Consider the following 19,902-nt stretch of genomic DNA (forward strand, 5'->3'; position numbering starts at 1 on the left):
ACACAACAGTAGTAGGCCAACAATGACGAGACAGCCGATAGGGAGGAGGTGAGGGCCCCTGACGGAGTGGTGCCAGGAAAATAACCTCTCCCTCAACGTCAACAAAACGAAGGAGCTGATCGTGGAATTCAAGAGACAACAGAGAGAGCATGCCTCTATTCACATCGACGGGACCGCAGTGGAGAAGGTGAAAAGCTTCAAGTTCCTCTGTGTACAGATCACTGACAATTTGAAATGGTCCACCCACACAGCCAGTGTGGTGAAGAAGGCGCAACTGCGCCTCTCCAACCTCAGGAGGCTGAAGAAATTCGGCTTGGCCCCTAAGACCCTCACAAACTTTTACAGATGCACCATTGAGAGCATCCTGTCAGGCTGTATCACCGCCTGGTATGGCAACTGCACCGCCCGCAACCGCAGGGCTCTCCAGAGGGTGGTGCGGTCTGCCCAACGCATCACCGGGGGCACACTGCCTGCCCTCCAGGACACCTACAACATCCGATGTCACAGGAAGGCCAAATCATCAAGGACATCAACCACCCGAGTTGCATCAAAGCTGGGACCGAGAGACTGAATAACAGCTTCTATCTCAAGGCCATCAGAATGTTAAATAGCCATCACTAGCCGGCTACCACCTGGTTACTCAACCCTGCACCTTAGAGGCTGCTGCCATATGTACATAAACATGGAATCACTAGTCACTTTACATGGAACACTAGTCACTTTTAATAATGTTTACATACTGGTTTACTCATTTCATATGTATATACAGTACTGTATTCTACTGTATTTTAGTCAATGCCACTCAGACATCACTCATCCTAATATTTATGTATTTCTTAATTCCATTCTTTTACTTTTAGATTTGTGTGTATTGTTGTGAATTGTTAGTTACTACTGCACTGTTGGAGTTAGGAACATAAGCATTTTTCTACACCCTCAATAACATCTGCTAAATATTTGTATGTGACCAATAAAATGTGATTTGATTTGATGATGGATGATGGTAGCTGTGGGTAGACAATGAGGAAGGGGGATGTAACTCCTGTTAGCCATCTTGCCTGAAGTGGACCACCATATGGTGACTTCAAAGGATGAAAGGATGGCAAACATGCTGCCGAGCAGAAATGAGACTGAATTAAATCCTCCAACTACAGAATATGGGATAAGTAAGAGACTTATGTGACAGTAAAGAAAGAAAAGCTGGCACACAATGTAGGTTATAGGCTATGCAGCTCCAGTGTGCTACCTTTTATTTATTTATTTTCAATATTTTTTCAGCCTGGGACTTATCATGTGACAGCTATTTTCTTCCTCTCTTTATCTTCCCTTTCTCTTTCCTTCTCCATCTTCTGCCGCCCTTGTCTCCCTCTCTTCCTGAAAAAACACTTTTCTTAAGAGATAAGAGTTTGTAGACTGTGAAGTCTGTGGTGTGCTAGCCTAGTTATAGAGAACAAACATAAAGCCTTTAGAGATTTCTTATAGTCTCAGTGCTGGGGTGTGACATGACCTAACAGACAGGCAGAAGCTGACTTCCTTCAGGATTGGGGATGCAGTCCTCTCAAGTCCTCTAATAACAAGACAATAAATTATGTTGATAAATTATGTATGACTGCAGCTTTCTGGCTCTGGAGGAAACATGGGTCATTCCATGGATCCTCTGCAGTCATAGCTCTCTGTGTGATTAGAAAAAGTAGGACACAATAACAGCCATGACTATGGAGGATATTGCACAAAATAAAATATATTCGAAAATGTATTTATTTATCCTTTATTTGACTAGGCAAGTCAGTTAAGAACAAATACCCCGGCTAAACCCTAACCCTAACCCGGACAACCCTGGGCCAATTGTGCGGCGCCCTATGTGACTCCCAATCACGGCCGGTTGTGATACAGCCTGGAATTGAACCAGGTCTGTAGTGCCGCCTCTAGCACTGAGCTGCAGTGCCTTAGACTCCTGTGCCACTCAGGAGCCCAAATAGCACAGACAACGTGATAAGAACGTTATTTCATCCAATAAATCGTATAGCTACCCTTCAGTCAGTCTACTATGGCCAATACACAGATGAAGGCAAAGGCAGTCCTCGATAGTTCGCGGTCAAGAACGTGCATCTGGTTAATTGGAGCGATACATTGAAGACTTACGCAATCATCACACACTTTATTCAAGGGCTGTAAGCCATTAAACGCAGGTCAAGGACACACGTTTGACATTACATCCCCAAAATACCCATATTTTCGATGAATAAAATTGAAACAATAAATGTATATATTCCACTAAATACATTCAACGTTCATTACCAAAGTAATTACATGTTATGGAGACACTCGTCTTGTCTGTGCTCATGTCTAGAAATCCCAAAAACTACAACTACCAAGAGTGCGGAGAGAGTAGTAAACAGCCAATAGATTTACAGAATTGGAATTGACGACACATTTGGGGCTTTTTATGCGCGAACTGGCCATGCTCGAGCAGAAAATTCGCGGCTAAAGTCTGGCTGCTGAGGAGAAATTTGTTTCACTGTTTGTAAAGGTGGGTGTCTCTGTTGCGTAGTTAACGTTATCCTTACAAAAATATAGGTTTTAAATATTGTAATGTTCTAGCTAATCTTGCCTGATATGTGTATATATATTTTTTTTTTTTAACGAGTTGGTCGAGTGGTGATACCTCTGCTTCAATATTGGCTTAACGCCACGGTTGTCCTCGTTTTTTTTGGACGTTAACTAACAACCAACCTAGCTAGTTTCGTGTCTTTCAAAATAGTTTCTGACTGCTCTAATGAAAATGGAATGTAGTTGTAACAAGAACGTGGATGGATGGCTGGTTAGCTACTATAGTTCCGTGGTACTGTAACGTTAGTCATCTTTTGATTGTTCTGTTCCCTTCAGTCAGTGACAAGTTGTTTGTCTTGACATTACTTACTGGGTAGGATGCACACTTGCTAGTGCGTGGCGCAAATGACTTTCTATTGATTACACGACGTAACTAGCTAGTAACAAGTCATTCTGAATTTACTATAATATGCACAGGTCATTGACATTTTACATCAGCCAATTTAGCCTTTGATCAGCCGTTCATTGGTGCGCCTCGATGACTTAAGCATTTTGTTTGCAGGGTATTTTGAAAAGCAAACGCTGTTGCCATCCATGTTAGAAGTTTTCCGTCGCCACTAACAACTCTCTGCGTTGACGTTTCAATATTGTTCGTTGAACGTTCACGTTAATCACAATTTACCAGTCGTTCAAACGCATTGAACTTGATATAGAGGGGCGTCGTGCAAGTAGCAAAGCGGGCTGAGCTGTTGGAGCACGCGCTCGCGCCCCTCTTTGTTTGCAGCTGCTCACATTGACGTTCATTGCAACCAAACAAAAGCGTCTTTCTTGTGCCGTTACCTAATATTTTGGAAGCTAAGCAACAGTTTTGTGACCCTGAAACGTTAGCTAGTCTCTGTATTTAGAACTAGTGTCAGATTTTGATTGTTGCAGGTGTCCCCCCCCCCGTATCCAAGATAATCAGTTTGGGTTAAGTGCATAATGAGCTAGCTACATGGAAACACTTCATACGTTCTTACGTAAGTTGGGATTTATCCTTGAGCTCTTGACAATCCTCCGCATCTTTGTCTGACTTTGGCAGCACCACTTCATCAGTCAAATTCCAGTACATGTATTTAACGAATAACGGTGACTATGATTATTTTTGCATTTGAATGGTTCAAGTATTAACTACGTGCTCTCGAACTTTTGTTCCCCCCCTTATGGTTTTTAGCTAGTGAACTACGCACAAACAGGTGCACCGTTTTTGCAGCTGGTCTTCTGCTGATTTCTTCTATATTCAGAGATTAGTCTTGTTGGCTTCCGTTGTATATTATAGCAGCCAAATATCTTTAACTCCCTAATGGCATTTTCAGCCCCCTGCAATGTTGGTAAGCTTTAGCCCTTTGTTCTAAGACAGCCTGTTTATTCATCAACATGTATCCCTGCAACTGAGGCTGTAATCTGGCATTGAAAGGGCCTCGCCCATCTACAATAGGGGATTCTTGATTTCATTAAATCTAGTGTACATGCTAGACCGTAGGGCCGGCAAAATACCCTTATTGCTATTTTTTTAAATGGCAACAAATTAGAACGTGATACAGAACTCTTTGGTCCTTTAAAAAAAAACATGTATGTAAAATATTGTGCTTCAGTTGGGGAAATGTCTCTGGATGACAAAACGTTGGATTCCTTTGTTTTCTTGACACTATACTAATGAATAGTGATACTGGTATCGTCCTGGCCCTACTAGTGTTTTAATGTGCCATATAGTTAGCTGTGAATGAATGCCACACAGGTTTTTTTAATAGGGCGGTGGTTGGTTGCAGTGTTGAACATGACCGAAGGATGTCCCCACTGAGTGGGCCTTGTTTTGCTTTTCGCAGCTCTGTTTAGTCAGTCTTCCACCTGAACACAGTAAGGTCTCTATCACGCTAGAGGGTGCTAGTGCTCTGTTGATTCAGGCACCTTGTGAAGATGGAGATTTCATTCAGTCCGCAGGGAGTGGGTGTAGCTGGTTCTTCATGTTCAAGGACATACTAATGCATTATATAGGTTTATTACGTGTGCTTGTTGGTGTCTAGGCCGGGTTACTGAAACTGTTTTCGAAAGGGCTTTATTAAATAAATGTGACACTAATTGATACATTTTCTTCCTTCCAGGTACATTGACTCTGTCCACTGCTGAAATGGCCTCTTCCTGCGGAGGCAAGTTGTGATTTTTAAAAGCTGTGAAAATAATTGGTCAACTCTTATCTTAAAGTGACCAGGTGAAAGCCAGTCTAATGGTTTTCACCAGTCATGTCTATTCCCATCAGTCCAGATGAGATGAAGGAGGAGAAAATAAGAGAAAAAACATTTTTTTTTGCACAGAACCTTAGGTGTCCAGTGGCCCAATTCTCTGTTACCCCCCCCCCCCCCCCCCCCCCGAATTGTTCACATCCCTGACCTGAGTCCTTTTCCCTTGTTTGGAAGGCTTAGTATTTCTGTTTGCACCCAGACAAGTTCCCCATTACCATAGAAACCTCAATGTTTGTGTACCTGTTTCAATAACTGAAATGCATAATTTGTCCCATCCAGATATTCTGGTTAAGGAGATTGACAAACGTGCGTCTGGCCAGGCGTTCGAGGTGATCCTGGGAGCTCCAGCTCCAGACGCCAAGGGAGAGTTCCCCCTTTCTCCCCCCAAGAAGAAGGACCTGTCCCTGGAGGAGATCCAGAGGAAACTAGAGGCTGCAGAGGAGAGGAGGAAGGTAGGTTGTGCTCCAGTTAAACGCTACACTGAACTTCTTGCCTATGGAGGTGCTCTTGAGCCAAAAGGGGTCCCCTAAAGGGAAATATATTGTCCAGAAATGACCTTTTTTGACAAAGGGTCATCTACCTCACCCATGAATAATATTGTTAGGTAAAAACAAAAGGTTATCACAGAACTTGGGTGGAAAACTTCTGATTGAATGGTAGTTTTCCATCTACCTGCCACTGTGGCTGGTGAACTAAAGTTAATTTCCCACCCTGCTTAGATGCTGATACAATATTTATTGCCACTCTTACGATTTGATCTAAACATTATTTCTGCTGCAGAGGCACAAGACCGAGTTTTGATCAGTCAGGGAAGTAAAAGTGCAATAAATGCCTCCCTATTTTAAAAAGATGGTGGACACTGATTAAAAAATACTGTTTTTTTTGTACAGCCAGCTAGTGCAAAAATATTGCGTTATTGTCTACAACATGCTATATTGTCAAATTGAGTGGTTACTTTACTAATTGTTATCAATTTTATCCTTTTTGGACCCGACGGATGCAGGAGCCCAATAAATCCAAATACGACTACAATATCCTGATGTGTAACTCGATTGATTTCTTTCCCCCACCTATCACTAGTATTCACATTCAAATATTTTGCCTTGTTGCCCTGACAAGCGTCTATGCTAGGGATCAACTAGATTCAGTATTTATTTTGGTTTGATGGGCTGGAAATTGATAGAAGCTCAAATGGCTGTGATTGACTAAAACTTAATCTTTTCATTCGTTGCTTACATTTGTATCTGTGTGGGGAATACTTCGGCACAGATTTCCCAAATGTTTAAACTCCTTGGCGCTGGTGGTCTTATGTCCTGCCCCCCAGAACTTGGTGGCGAAATCACCTGTGGCTGCAGCCAGTTGGGGAACCCAGCTCTGTATTACTATTAATATGTTTTGTAGTTGGATGTCTGAATCACACTCCTCTCTTGTGCCATCCTCCAGTCCCATGAAGCGGAGGTTCTGAAACACCTTGCTGAGAAGAGGGAGCACGAGAAGGAGGTGCAAAGGAAAGCCATGGAGGAGAACAATAACTTCAGCAAGATAGCAGAGGAGAAGCTTAACCAGAAGATGGAGGCTAACAAAGAAAACAAGGAGGCCCTTCAGGCAGCCATGAGTGAGAAGTTCAAGGAGAAGGTATGTTGGACTATCTTTCTTTTTTTTAACCTGCAGATCTGTTTGGCTGTGATCTTCTGACTCAGCTACCAGTCATTTTCAATGAAGGACACAAGGGTTGTTCAATATTGCAGGTGACTGCTGACTCCAAATCACCTTGCATCATAAATAATGACTATTTGTAGATCAGTCACAATTTACCCATGATGCATCATGGTGTTGACGCTCTCGAACATGATCAGTGACTTAATGGTCTGTGCCTAGCTAGCGACCACAGTAACATTTCCAAAGTTTGTACAAATTGACACAGCCGACACCCATTCAGGAGGGTGCAGTTCTTGCTAGCGAGCTTTTGACCGTGGCTAATAACTGCTGTTATTCATGCTGTTTGTAGGACATTAGGGATGGACATTTTAAGTGATTTTGTTTATTAGAATAATATTTTTGCGCTAGTAAAACTTCTTGCTGCCATAGGTTATCAAATGTATTTATAAAGCCCTTTTTTACATTGGCAGATGTCATAGTGCTTATTCAGAATCCCAGCCTAAAACCGCAAGCACCTCAGATGCAGAGGCTAGGAAAAACTCCCTATGAAGAAACCTATAGGAGTTGGGGCGGCCAGTCCTCTTCTGGCTGTGCCCTGTGGAGATTATAAGAGTTCATGGCCATTAAGGCCCGACTGTACCGTCTAGTAGTGGCTGTCTTAACTGCATCAAATTGCTGTAACAATGGCAATTAAGGCCATTTTGTTGTGCTCCCCGTCCAACATCTACAACTCCACTCATATGAAACTGCCTTCCTGTTGGTAGATCATTGTAGCCTACTTCTCATTTAGCCAACTTCATTATAAGGTTTATATTTTGCGTTGATTAGAAATTGCCCGCTTCACTTGCTACCCATGGAGCCTCTGTCTGTAGTGCTGCTTTGGCTCAACGACATTACAAGCTACACGTGTGTAGGCTACTGGAGTGTCTTTATGGGGTGCACTTAAAAAAAATAAATAAAGAGTAGTTGAATACCAACATCCATTTGGCTATTCGAATAACCATGCCCCATCCCCAAAGGATACACCCACTGTGGTGGTCTCAACGACTTCATCACTTATCTCTACAAGTGAGTTCAGTTGGTTCGGATTACATTTTATTTGCCACTTGTGCCGAATACAACAAGTGTAGACTTCCGTGAAATGCTTACTTACAAGGGCCACTGGTACCTAGTCAGTGTGCAGGGGTACAGGCTAGTTTGAGGTAATCTGTACATGCAGTTTGGAGACTTGCGGAAAAAAGTGAAATGTTTTATGATCAGTGTTTTTATTGACTTCACATCGATGGTCAACACTATCACTGGTCAAGCTTGTGACAAATTGGCAAAGAAAGGAATGTATGCAAGTGTATTGTTTGTTAAGAAATTCAATTTTGAAAGATCACTAATGTTTTGAACTTCTATTTCTTCCCAGGACAAGAAACTGGAAGAGGTGCGTGCTAAGAAGGAAACCAAAGAGGGCGGTGCCGAGACATCAGAAAACTGACCAGTTCAGTCTATGGGGGAATTGTATACTATAGGGTTTTTTACGTATCCAAAGATTGATTTATATTTAGTTGATGGCCAGTATTTTTGTTGTTCACTGCCACCCACTTTATGAAGAAAAATAAGTTCTCCCTGTTTGAATTTAGCTTCTCGGCTATAAGTGTACTTGCTATATAGTTTTACATGTGGATATTTGTCTCGTTGTTGCTTCTACTCCACGGCTGTCTAAACATTACTAGCCTTCAAATCAATTCCTTTCAAATGGCATTAGAGGATAGGATCCAAGGTAATATCCTTATACAACCAATGAAGCTTTGAGCGAGATTAACAAAAAGAGGACTGAGGAAGCAAGGATTTGACTTCTAGTAACTGTTTCATACACAGCCCATTTCTTTGGATATGTAGTTTGTCATTGCAGCTTCTGACCTAATGAAAAATAGCAGTGTACGTAGTTGTCCTTTAAGGAAGCATGTGCTGTGCATAGGCCCTCGACATGATTTCTCTATTCCATAGTGCCGCTTTCGAACCGTGTCCCCGTGTATCTCACACCTGACTGTTCATAGCACTTATTGATCACTGTTTGTTAACATATTGATTGGGTTCACCTTTTTTCACAGCATCAGGTGTTGTATTGCAGCTTTTGCTGTTCAGAGATCTGCATGTCTTGTTCTTTAAAGAACTAGGGCTGATATGGCATCCTGATCCTATTACGCTACCCAAAAGTAGTGCACTACATAAGGAATAGGGTGCCATTTCAGACGCACCCTAAATCTAATCTTTGTGCCACTGCAGATTTTATGCGTTTGTAAAGGAGTTTTGTCTCGAAGCGCATGACTTAGTGCTGTTGTAGGGCCATGAAGTAACTTTGCCAGACTTTTGAATCATCTAGGATGTTACTGGAAGGGGATCTACACATGGAATGCAAAAGAGGAATACACTTTGGATTCTTAATAGATGTTACTAGTTGACTTAACTGTACTAAAAAATAAAATTGTTAAACGCCATTTAATATGTGCTTTATTGATTCCTTTGACGCTTCAGTTTTCCGCAATTCTTGGAAGACTATCCTTTAACACTTAGCTAGAACAGGTTAAAGATGTGAGGATGTAGTTATCCTGAAATCCAAACTGATGCTCAGTATCTTTTTTTGGATTCCATTCTAAGATTTAGCAACCAGTATGTTCCCATCACCCAAAGGTTAAGAGGATGTTGGGATTAATCTTGCACATTGTAAATGAACATAATGTTACACTAGGACTAACCGATGAGCCTAGCATTATGCTTCACTTGGAAAGCTTGTGACATCTTACCAATGGGTTAGGGTTTTCTACTCCTTGTGCCATCTAGTGGGGTTTGGGAGAAGTGCTGATCAAGGACAGTATTTAAACTACTGTTTTAGTCTGGTTCAGACAGGGGGGGAGGGGAATAGGATTTGATAGATTCAGAACATTTGCTGTGAATGGGATAAAATTGAAATGCATACTGCGACGGTTACATTTGACTCTCTTGGTTCCCTTATCTGTCTACTTGACAGTCATTCTTCACCTTCTGCAAGGGTGCTAGGATGGCAGACATAAGCATGCATCAAGTCACAAGTTATGTTTGGAGGCTGTCATGGAGAGGGCAGACTTAAAAAGTGTATAAAAATGATTTGGCATGGATCCTCAAGTTCTACAGCTGTACTATCAAGAGCATCCTGACTGGTTGCATCACTGCCTGGTATGGCAACCACATGGTGCAACAGAGGTTAGTGTGTACGGCCCAGTACATCACTGGGGCCAAGCTTCCTGCTGTCTAGGACCTCTATACCAGGCGGTGTCAGAGGAAGGCCCTAAACATTGTCAGACTCCAGCCACCTTAGTCATACTGTTCTCTCTGCTACCGCACTGCAAGTGGTTGTGCCCCACCCACCCGTTACACTGCTGCTACTCTATCTACGCATAGCCACTTTAACTCTACCTACACGTTCATACTACCTCAATTACCTCGACTAACCTGTGCCCCCACACATTGACTACCAGTAACCCTCGCTACTGTTATTTTACTGCTGCTCTTTAATTATATATATTTTTTACTTAACTTTTGTTTTTCTTAACTGCATTGTTGGTTAAGGGCTTGTAAGTAAGCATTTCACTGTAAGGTCTACACCTGGTGTATTCGGCGCATGTGACAAATACAATTTGATTGATTTGAATATTGAGCTTGGAATTAGCATTGTAAGACCACTAGGTGGCAATGTTGCACTTTAATTCAAGAAACAGCAATGGCTAGTCATCTTTTTCTCACTCCATTCTGCCAAGATATCTAAAATATTCACCTTTCATATTAATCTCATTTTCCCTTAGACATCCATCTCACCTTAACAATCATTTTGTCAAAGGCTATATTAAGAGGTCTGGTAGATAGTGCCTTCAAAAAGTATTCAAACCCCTTGACTTTTTCCATATTTTGTGTTACACCCTGAATTTAAAATATATTAAATTTAGATTTGGCCGACAGGCCGACAGACAATACCCCATAATGTCAAAGTGGAATGATGTACAATTATCTTTAAGATCCCTCAGTCGAGACTTGCTTGGGGCGAAACACAAGTAATGGACATTAGACCGGACCAAATTGGATATTTTTGGTTCCAAACGCCATGTCTTTGTGAGACGCGGTGTGGGTGAACGGATGATCTCTGCATGTGTATTTCCCACCGTAAAGCATGGAGAAGGAGGTGTTATGGTGTGGGAGTGCTTTGCTGGTGACACTGGGATTTACTTAGAATTCAAGGCACACTTAAACAGCATGGCTACCACAGCATTCTGCAGCAATACGCCATCCCATCTAGTTTGGGCTTAGTGGGACTATCATTTGTTTTTCAACAGGACAATGACCCAACACACCTCCAGGCTGTGTAAGGGCTATTTTACCAAGAAGGAAAGTGATGGGTGTTGCATCAGATGACATGGCCGCCACAATCCCCCGGCCTCAACCAAATTGAGATGGTTTGGGATGAATTGGACCGCAGAGTGAAGGAAAAGCAGTCAACAGGTGCTCAGCATATGTGGGAACTCCTTCAAGACTGTTGGAAAAGCATTTCAGGATAAGCTGGTTGAGAGAATGCCAAGAGTGTGCAAAGCTGTCATCAAGGCAAAGGGTGGCTATTTGAAGATTCTCAAATGTAAAATATATACTGCTCAAAAAAATAAAGGGAACACTAAAATAACACATCCTAGATTTGAATGAATGAAATAATCTTATTAAATACTTTTTTCTTTACATAGTTGAATGTGCTGACAACAAAATCACACAAAAATAATCAATGGAAATCCAATTTATCAACCCATGGAGGTCTGGATTTGGAGTCACACTCAAAATTAAAGTGGAAAACCACACTACAGGCTGATCCAACTTTGATGTAATGTCCTTAAAACAAGTAAAAATGAGGCTCAGTAGTGTGTGTGGCCTCCACGTGCCTGTATGACCTCCCTACAACGCCTGGGCATGCTCCTGATGAGGTGGCGGATGGTCTCCTGAGGGATCTCCTCCCTGACCTGGACTAAAGCATCCGCCAACTCCTGGACAGTCTGTGGTGCAACGTGGCGTTGGTGGATGGAGCGAGACATGATGTCCCAGATGTGCTCAATTGGATTCAGGTCTGGGGAACAGGCGGGCCAGTCCATAGCATCAATGCCTTCCTCTTGCAGGAACTGCTGACACACTCCAGCCACATGAGGTCTAGCATTGTCTTGCATTAGGAGGAACCCAGGGCCAACCGCACCAGCATATGGTCTCACAAGGGGTCTGAGGATCTCATCTCGGTACCTAATGGCAGTCAGGCTACCTCTGGCGAGCACATGGAAGGCTGTGCGGCCCCCCAAAGAAATGCCACCCCACACCATGACTGACCCACCGCCAAACCGGTCATGCTGGAGGATGTTGCAGGCAGCAGAACGTTCTCCACGGCGTCTCCAGATTCTGTCACGTCTGTCACATGCTCAGTGTGAACCTGCTTTCATCTGTGAAGAGCACAGGGCGCCAGTGGCGAATTTGCCAATCTTGGTGTTCTCTGGCAAATGCCAAACGTCCTGCACGGTGTTGGGCTGTAAGCACAACCCCCACCTGTGGACGTCGGGCCCTCATACCACCCTCATGGAGTCTGTTTCTGACCATTTGAGCAGACACATGCACATTTGTGGCCTGCTGGAGGTCATTTTGCAGGGCTCTGGCAGTGCTCCTCGTGCTCCTCCTTGCACAAAGGCGGAGGTAGCGGTCCTACTGCTGGGTTGTTGCCCTCCTACAGCCTCCTCCACATCTCCTGATGTACTGGCCTGTCTCCTGGTAGCGCCTCCATGCTCTGGACACTACGCTGACAGGCACAGCAAATCTTCTTGCCACAGCTCGCATTGATGTGCCATCCTGGATGAGCTGCACTACCTGAGCCACTTGTGTGGGTTGTAGACTCCGTCCCATGCTACCACTAGAGTGAAAGCACCGCCAGCATTCAAAAGTGACCAAAACATCAGCCAGGAAGCATAGGAACTGAGAAGTGGTCTATGGTCCCCACCTGCAGAACCACTCCTTTATTGGGGGTGTCTTGCTAATTGCCTATAATTTCCACTTGTTGTATATTCCATTTGCACAACAGCATGTGAAATTTATTGTCAATCAGTGTTGCTTCCTAAGTGGACAGTTTGATTTCACAGAAGTGTGATTGACTTGGAGTTACATTGTGTTGTTTAAGTGTTCCCTTTATTTTTTTGAGCAGTATATTTTGATTTGTTTGACACTTTTTTGGTTACTACATAATTCCATATGTGTTATTTCATAGTTGTGATGTCTTCACTATTATTCTACAATGTAGAAAATAGTTTAAAAAAAACTTAAAAAAAACACTTGAATGAGAAGGTGTTCTAAAACTTTTGTGTACTTAGAAAGACTCACAGATGTAATCACTGCCAAAGGTACTTCTACAAAGTATTGACTCAGGGGTTTGAATATTTATGTAAATGAGATATTTCTGTATTTCATTTTCAAAGATTTGCCCAAATTTCAAAAAACCTGTTTTCACTTCATGGAGTATTGTGTGTAGGTGGGTGAGAAAGAAAACGATTTAATCAATTTTGAATGCAGGCTGTAAGACAGCAATATGTGGACTAAATCAAGGGGTATGAATACTTTCTGAAGGCACTGTTGGAAAAAAACTGTTACCCACTTTTTATGAGAACTTTCATGAAGTGAAATGGAAAATATAATTAATCCCTGGATGGCTGACAAGATTCTAGCTAATATTGATCTAATATCAATAATATGACTTGAGGCCTTATGTGTAGGTGTTTCTATAGGAATGTATTCAACCCATGCTTTTTCCTTTCGACCCCATGGTAAACTGGAAGATTGTAGGTAATATTAATCTAATAGCTATGGGCTATGTGAACCTGGTGGCCCTATGTGTTGGTGTTTCCAAGAAGTTCATGTTCCATTCAACCCCTGCGGTTGTTAACTCAAAGCAAAGGTCACCTGGTCCAGAGGTTAGTTGGCCGTATGCAGCAGGTGTACACCCAGGTGGATAGTTCATGTATTTAAAGCTATGCAGAAATATTACTCAGATCATGTAGAAAAAGCTGTAATATTGATTCTCTCCATAGGTCAGGTAGAAGTGGTGCTGTGGAGACATCTTTATTTAAGGCACTGAGCTAAATGCAGATAACACCCTGTGGTTAGAGGAAAAAGAAGGTAAAAAAAGGGTTGCGAGAGGTATGTGCATACACTATAGATAGAATATCATTAAGTAGGATTGGAGGTGCTGTTGGGTAAGGGTAGAGGTTTACTAGTCAGAGAAAAACAAGGAGAACCCAGGCACTCTTCATAGTATTTACATGTCTTCAGAAATTATTCACACCCCTTGACTTTTTCAACATTTTGTTGTGTTACAAAGTGGGATTAAAATTGATTTGACATTTTTTGTCAACGATCTACACAAAAAGATTTAAGTCAAAACTGCCACTCAGGAACATTCACTGTCATCTTGGTAAGCAACTCCAGTGTAGATTTGGCCTAGTGTTTTAGGATATTGTCCTGCTGAAAGGTGAATTCATCTCCCAGTGGCTGGTGGAAAGCAGACTGAACCAGGTTTAGCCTGTGCTTAGCTCCATTCTGTTTCTTTTTTATCCTGAAAAACTTCCCAGTCCTTAACGATTAAAGCCACAGCCATTACTATCTGTAACTGTTTTGAAGTCACCGTTGGCCTCATGGTGAAATCCCTGAGCGGTTTCCTTCCTCTCTGGCAACTACACTAGGAAGGATGCCTGTATCTTTGTAGTGACTGGGTGTATTGGTACACCATCCAAAGTGTAATTAATAACTTCACCATGCTCAAAGTGATTTCAAATGTATTTTCTTTTGTTATTATTATTTTTTTCTTCTTCCATATACCATTAGGTACTCTTCTTTGCGGGGCATTGGAAAACTCCCTTGTCTTTGTGTTTGAATCTGTTTACTGCTCGACTGAGGGACCTTGCAGATAATTGTATATGGGGGGTACAGAGATGAGATAGTAATTCAAGAATCATGTTAAAGCTCTTAAGGATCCTCCCCTTTTTTGAATTTTCACCAAAAATGACATACTCAAATCTAACTGCCTGTAGCTCAGGACCTGAAGCAAGGAAATTCAGGTTGTAACGCAACAAAATGTGGGAAAGTCAAGGGGTGTGAATACTTTCCGAAGGCACTGTATAATGCATTTATTGCTGTAATGTTTTCAGAGGAACACCTTAAAAACTCTGACGCATTTTGGCATCTCCCTTCGTCAGGGGGTAGTGGCACTGTGGATGTATGAGAAGAGGAACTGTAGTGTAGGTGATGTGAGGTTAGAATTTTAGCTTTAGTGTTTGCTCTTAATTAAGTCATAGCTATATTACAGTGTGCTGAAAATGCTTTTACAAAAATCCATTTGTCAGAGCACTGTAATTTTACATTTTCTTTTAGACAAAAGAGTGAGAGAAAAGACAGGACCCGAACAATGGAGAACAAGACTAGTCATCCATAATGAGTGAAATGTTTTGTCTGGTTCAGTTTGATGTGTTCTGTTCTACTCCCCCAGCCTAGATGCCCGTTAGCGTCAGACACTGGTGATTAATGGGAGGTTACTACTGTTTCTAATAAACCAAAGACACTTATTACTACACCTACACAGGGGGGGGAGCTGTGGTGACGTGATTGCCGCTGACTTTTAGTCCTCCAGGGGGATGAGATGGTAGCGTGTGTGCGTACGAGGTGATCCATGTTCTACCAATGACTCACGTAAGTCTTCTGAATATAACAAATATAGTCTGTACCGGTTGATTTCTTCGAAGCAACTTTATGTGGTTTTCCTGGAAAATATAGTATAATGGCTACCTGCGCTGGTCGTTCAGTCGAACACAAAAACACAACAATTAAAAGTAATTTAGTACTTTCTTTAAATGGAACTAAATTCTTCTGACTTAAATAAGGAAAATATTCTAACCCACCTGTACCTGCTGTTTTCCTAGTAGGTGCTTTGTGGTTTCATGGAAAATGTGATTGAAGAGAACCCCTACTGTATAATAGACCAGCTGAAAGAGTAATTATCTTAATCAAAGTCATCTGCCTCAGCCAGAATCATAACCTTTTCTGTGTTTTGTCATATTGACCCTAGAGAGAGAGAATAAAGAACATGGAGCTTTTTTTAACAGTAATTAACTGTGCTTCATGTCTTTGGATTTTTGTCCTTGTACTGAATGTTCACTTCACCATATTATGTCATAATGTAAATAACTTTGCCATCTGTAATTGGTGCTCCAGTGGGGTAAAATGGAATGGCAATACCCATTTTCTAACTCACTGGTGGGCTTAGTCTATACAAAGCTAATAACTTCATGAGGGGTAAAGCTGATGTAACTCTGAAACTAAAGCAAGCAATTTAGTACCTCCTCATATCTTCACTGTGTCTCAGTCTTAGAGCCAACTGAATCCATGTTTGAGAAATAAAGACGAAAGACGAGCCTGTCATTTTACAGAACAATACAAATCACCACTCTGCAATATACCCTCCCTATCTACCCATATCCCCTTTGTATTTCTTTATCAAGCTAAAACATGGGAAAACAGGGGGAAATGAGACACAGACAGACAACCAGCCCAGTATCTCCTTTAGTAAACAGAAATGCAGGATAAAGTTGAGTTTATCCTGACACCATCTTAATGGAAGTGTCTGAGGAGGGGACACAACAAATAGGGCAAGACTGGGGTTGGGTTTGAGGCTGAAACTGGGGCTGGGGTGATACACCCGCTGGGGACAGGGTGAGGTAATCTCAGCACCCAGAACCAAATCTCCTGCTACTCTCACAAGAGACAAACGTGAGGTAAGGGGGGATGAAGAGAGTGCTGCTGAGAGGGGTCAGTTAAACAATACTTCCAAGGATATAAGGAGATTGAGGGTGTATTGTTGACCAGAAATAGGGGGTGAACAGGCGATGCTAGGAGATAGAGGGTGACGTTGACAATGTTCCCAGTGAATAGTAAGTATAAGAGGCAGCGAACACTGAGGGATTGAGGGAAAGTGCTATGGAAGATTGATAGATGCTGTGGGCGATTAGTGGAATGATGTTTAGAGGAGATGGGGGTAGTGTTCAAATGTACAGATTCTCCGCTTACGGAAACGACGCCCACTACCAATCTGATATAACACCACCGTTCTAAACCTCCTCATCCTCTTCACTCTCAACCCCTCTGTTTCGCCTCTTCCACCCTCAAACCCTCTCAGTGTATTTCCAGAATCATCTAACCTCTGCCTACACCCAGTCACTTCACTGAGTACGGTTACATGCACAAAATAATATGATTATTGTTGATAGTCAGATTCTAATTGCTTGTTTAAAATGTTTACATGCTTTGCAAGAAGAATGATTTCCCTAACAATCCTGTTTACATGGATACATCTGAAATCAGACTTCCTAATGGGACTTAAATGAACGCAGAAAATTGGAATTCTACCACAGCGACAATGTTATTTTTGTGAAGCCTATTTGATTCCAAGTTCGGACATATAAAGTTTGTATGTGAAAAATATTTCTAAGATGCATACTTTCAGTTTTACCAATCTCACTTCACTCACACATAAGAGGGAGGCTTGTGGTACCTGTGCTGGCACATGCACAGATCAAATACACTGCTGGAACGCCGATAAACTGTTTACATGTCCTAATAAATTGAAAGATATCGCAGAAAACCAAGTGTTTTAATCAGCGTATGCTTACTTCGATTATGACCTGACGCCGATTAAGATAAGCAGAGTAAAGTGTTTACATGGCTAATGCCATACTCGGCCTACTGCCATAATCAGTTTAATATTGAATTATTAGCGTGCAAGTAAACATACTCACTGATGCCCATCAACACTGCTGTAGGGTTTGCACTTTTCACTACATTAAAAACACACATCTATGCATATGTGGGTTCTACGTACGTCATTGCATTTAAACAGTGGATCACAGTGTGTGGTTCTTCCATCAAAGAGTGGAGCTGAAGAGTCTAACAGTACAACAGCAGATGTAGGAGCGTAGTGATGAGGTTTAGATTCAGTGTCCTAAACCAAGGTAGGTAGGTAGCCTACAGTAGCCTCCAGGTTTGTGTGTGGCCTCATCCATAGTCATACCAGAACAGTGATGTCTTCCCACTGTCTTCCTCCTACTAATATTTTACTTGTGTTATGACGACAATGTTTGCTGTGAGTTTTGGAGACATTGTTGGTCTAGAATAGAACTTTGAGCATTAGAATGTATTTTTCTTAGTTTCTTAGTTCAGATGGTTAGATGTTAAATCAGAAATGTGTTTGTTCTGCTCCCACAACACAGGGCACAAATTGAAATATGACTTTAACGCCATGTGTTTTCTATCTCAACGTTTTCAAAAGTTCACACTAACTGTAGATTTGATATTGTCTGTTAGAGTGCTCTGGTACTTAACCTCTCGCTGGCCTTCTTCCCAATCATCTCAACTCACACTAGTTTATGCAAAGCTACTCTGAAATAAATGCAAGTGCGGTGTTTTTCATTTGTTTGTTTGTGTTTGTGTGTGTTTAAATGTCACCAAGTTGAAGCTAGTCCATTATAGCATATTAAATCGATCTCCAGTGAAGGATTGACACTGTGACTGCACAGCTAACAAAAGATAAGCTCCAACTCTTTCATGCACTGTCTGAATATACTCTCTCAGGTATGTGAAAGATGTTTGATGTTTTTTCCTGCGTAGATAGTCAATGCCTTGTCATACAGAGGATCAGTGTCCTCAGCTGGAGTTGAGAAATTATATTTATTATACCTCCTTCACCAATAGTCTCCGCCCCACCATTGTAATACGTCTAAGGCCAAATGTATGTCTAAGGCCAAATGTCCATATTCGTCTTTTGACTAAAGTGTTATGGCTGCCATAAAAGGGACTATTAAAAGCAGTTCTGTACAATCAAGGTGCAGTGTGTCACTGTAAGGGTCATGAAATAATTATAAAAGCTAGAATATATAATAATAAATACATTCTATTTAGCGGTTGATTTTATCCAAAGCGACTTGCATATTTTTTAAATTTATATTGATGGGCCAAGCAGCATTCAAACTCACAATGTTTGGCATTAAAAGCACCATGCTCTACCAACTGAGCCACACAGGAACATGCCTGGCCAAAAATGGATGAAAGGGACCGGGTCTTTTTGACTTAGAATAAATGGAATCAAAATGGTGCGGTACCCTTCCTGCTTACTGTAATTGGTTTTGGTCCCTTCACTTTGAATTTATACAGAAAACTAGAAAATGACATTTACTTCAGTAAATGTTGTGTGCTTTCTAGTCTTGAAGTATTTATGGTTGTGAAATAGTGGTAGTGATGGTAGTAGTAAAAGGGTTTTCATAGGCTTTGTGTTAGTCATAGTGGCCTATTTTGGGGTGGTTTGTAGGTGTGGAGTTATTATAGTGGGTTATAGTGGGCTAGTAGTAGGCTAGAGGGAATTCTATATCATCATAATCCATAGAATGTGTTTTTAAGCTATCAAAATGTTTTAGTTTGAACATACTGACAGTGTTATGGCAGTGATTTCAGTTTTTAATGCTGAAGCCTGCGTTCTGCAATTGAAATGAAAGAGGACACAACAAGCTTTATTGTTCATGATGGTAGCAAAAATCTGTAATAAAGTGATCTATGTTGAGTCAGTCTGCACAAGTCAATGTGGGGTTGGTGTTTAAGAGCAGTGGTAAATCAAATGTTTGTCTTTGAAGTCTGGAGCTTTCATGCAAATTTAAAACGGTTATAGTTCAAGAAGTACAAATAGCATCAACAGTCTTTTAACAAGACATCTAAGTTGAGTCAGTCTGTACATGTTACCATTGGTTTGGTGTTTACATTTAACGGTTCAGTGGCGAATCCAAATACATCCCATTCAAGCCTATGACGCTTTTATGCACATTTATAACGGTTCTAGGTCAAAAAGTATAAATGGTATCAAAAAGCTGTATTCAAGCTATTCCAGACCGGTCTGCATGTTTTAGAGTTTGAATGGCGCTTCAAGCTTACACGTTTGAAGAGTATAGTTGCGTCCAGAATTTTTCCCATTCAATTCATTGGGATTTATGCAAATAAATTGGAGTATGAAAAGCATAAGTAGGATCAAAACGTTTGATAGTGCCAGTCTGCACATTTAAAAGTTGTTTTGGTGTTCGTAGTTTTTACGGTTTTGGCGCTAATTCCGGTGGAATTATAATAATAAGTATGTACGGTTTCTAAAGTGGTGCTTTGCTTCAACAAGCACACCTAACTAGGAGATAAGCAGTGCATTGTGTATGTGTGCATGCACGCATTTTCTACTTTGTTTTTCTCTAAAAACATTTAAACGGCTCCGATTACAAATTATTTTATTTGGACATCACAAAAGGGAATT

At 41.5% G+C, this 19,902-nt stretch overlaps 1 protein-coding gene across 1 annotated transcript; it reads left to right on the plus strand.

Moving 5' to 3' along the window:
* Positions 1-2,426: 2,426 nt before the first annotated feature.
* Positions 2,427-8,974, plus strand: LOC106588646 (stathmin). The gene is made up of 5 exons (XM_014177828.3): positions 2,427-2,530; positions 4,692-4,736; positions 5,109-5,281; positions 6,273-6,464; positions 7,900-8,974. Exons 2-5 carry the CDS (start codon positions 4,718-4,720, stop codon positions 7,969-7,971), a joined length of 456 nt encoding a protein of 151 aa, XP_014033303.1. The 5' UTR covers positions 2,427-2,530; positions 4,692-4,717; the 3' UTR covers positions 7,972-8,974.
* Positions 8,975-19,902: the final 10,928 nt, after the last annotated feature.

The sequence above is a fragment of the Salmo salar genome, chromosome 27 (assembly GCF_965601325.2).
Source record: "Salmo salar chromosome 27, fSalSal1, whole genome shotgun sequence".
Taxonomy (NCBI): Eukaryota; Metazoa; Chordata; class Actinopteri; order Salmoniformes; family Salmonidae; genus Salmo; species Salmo salar.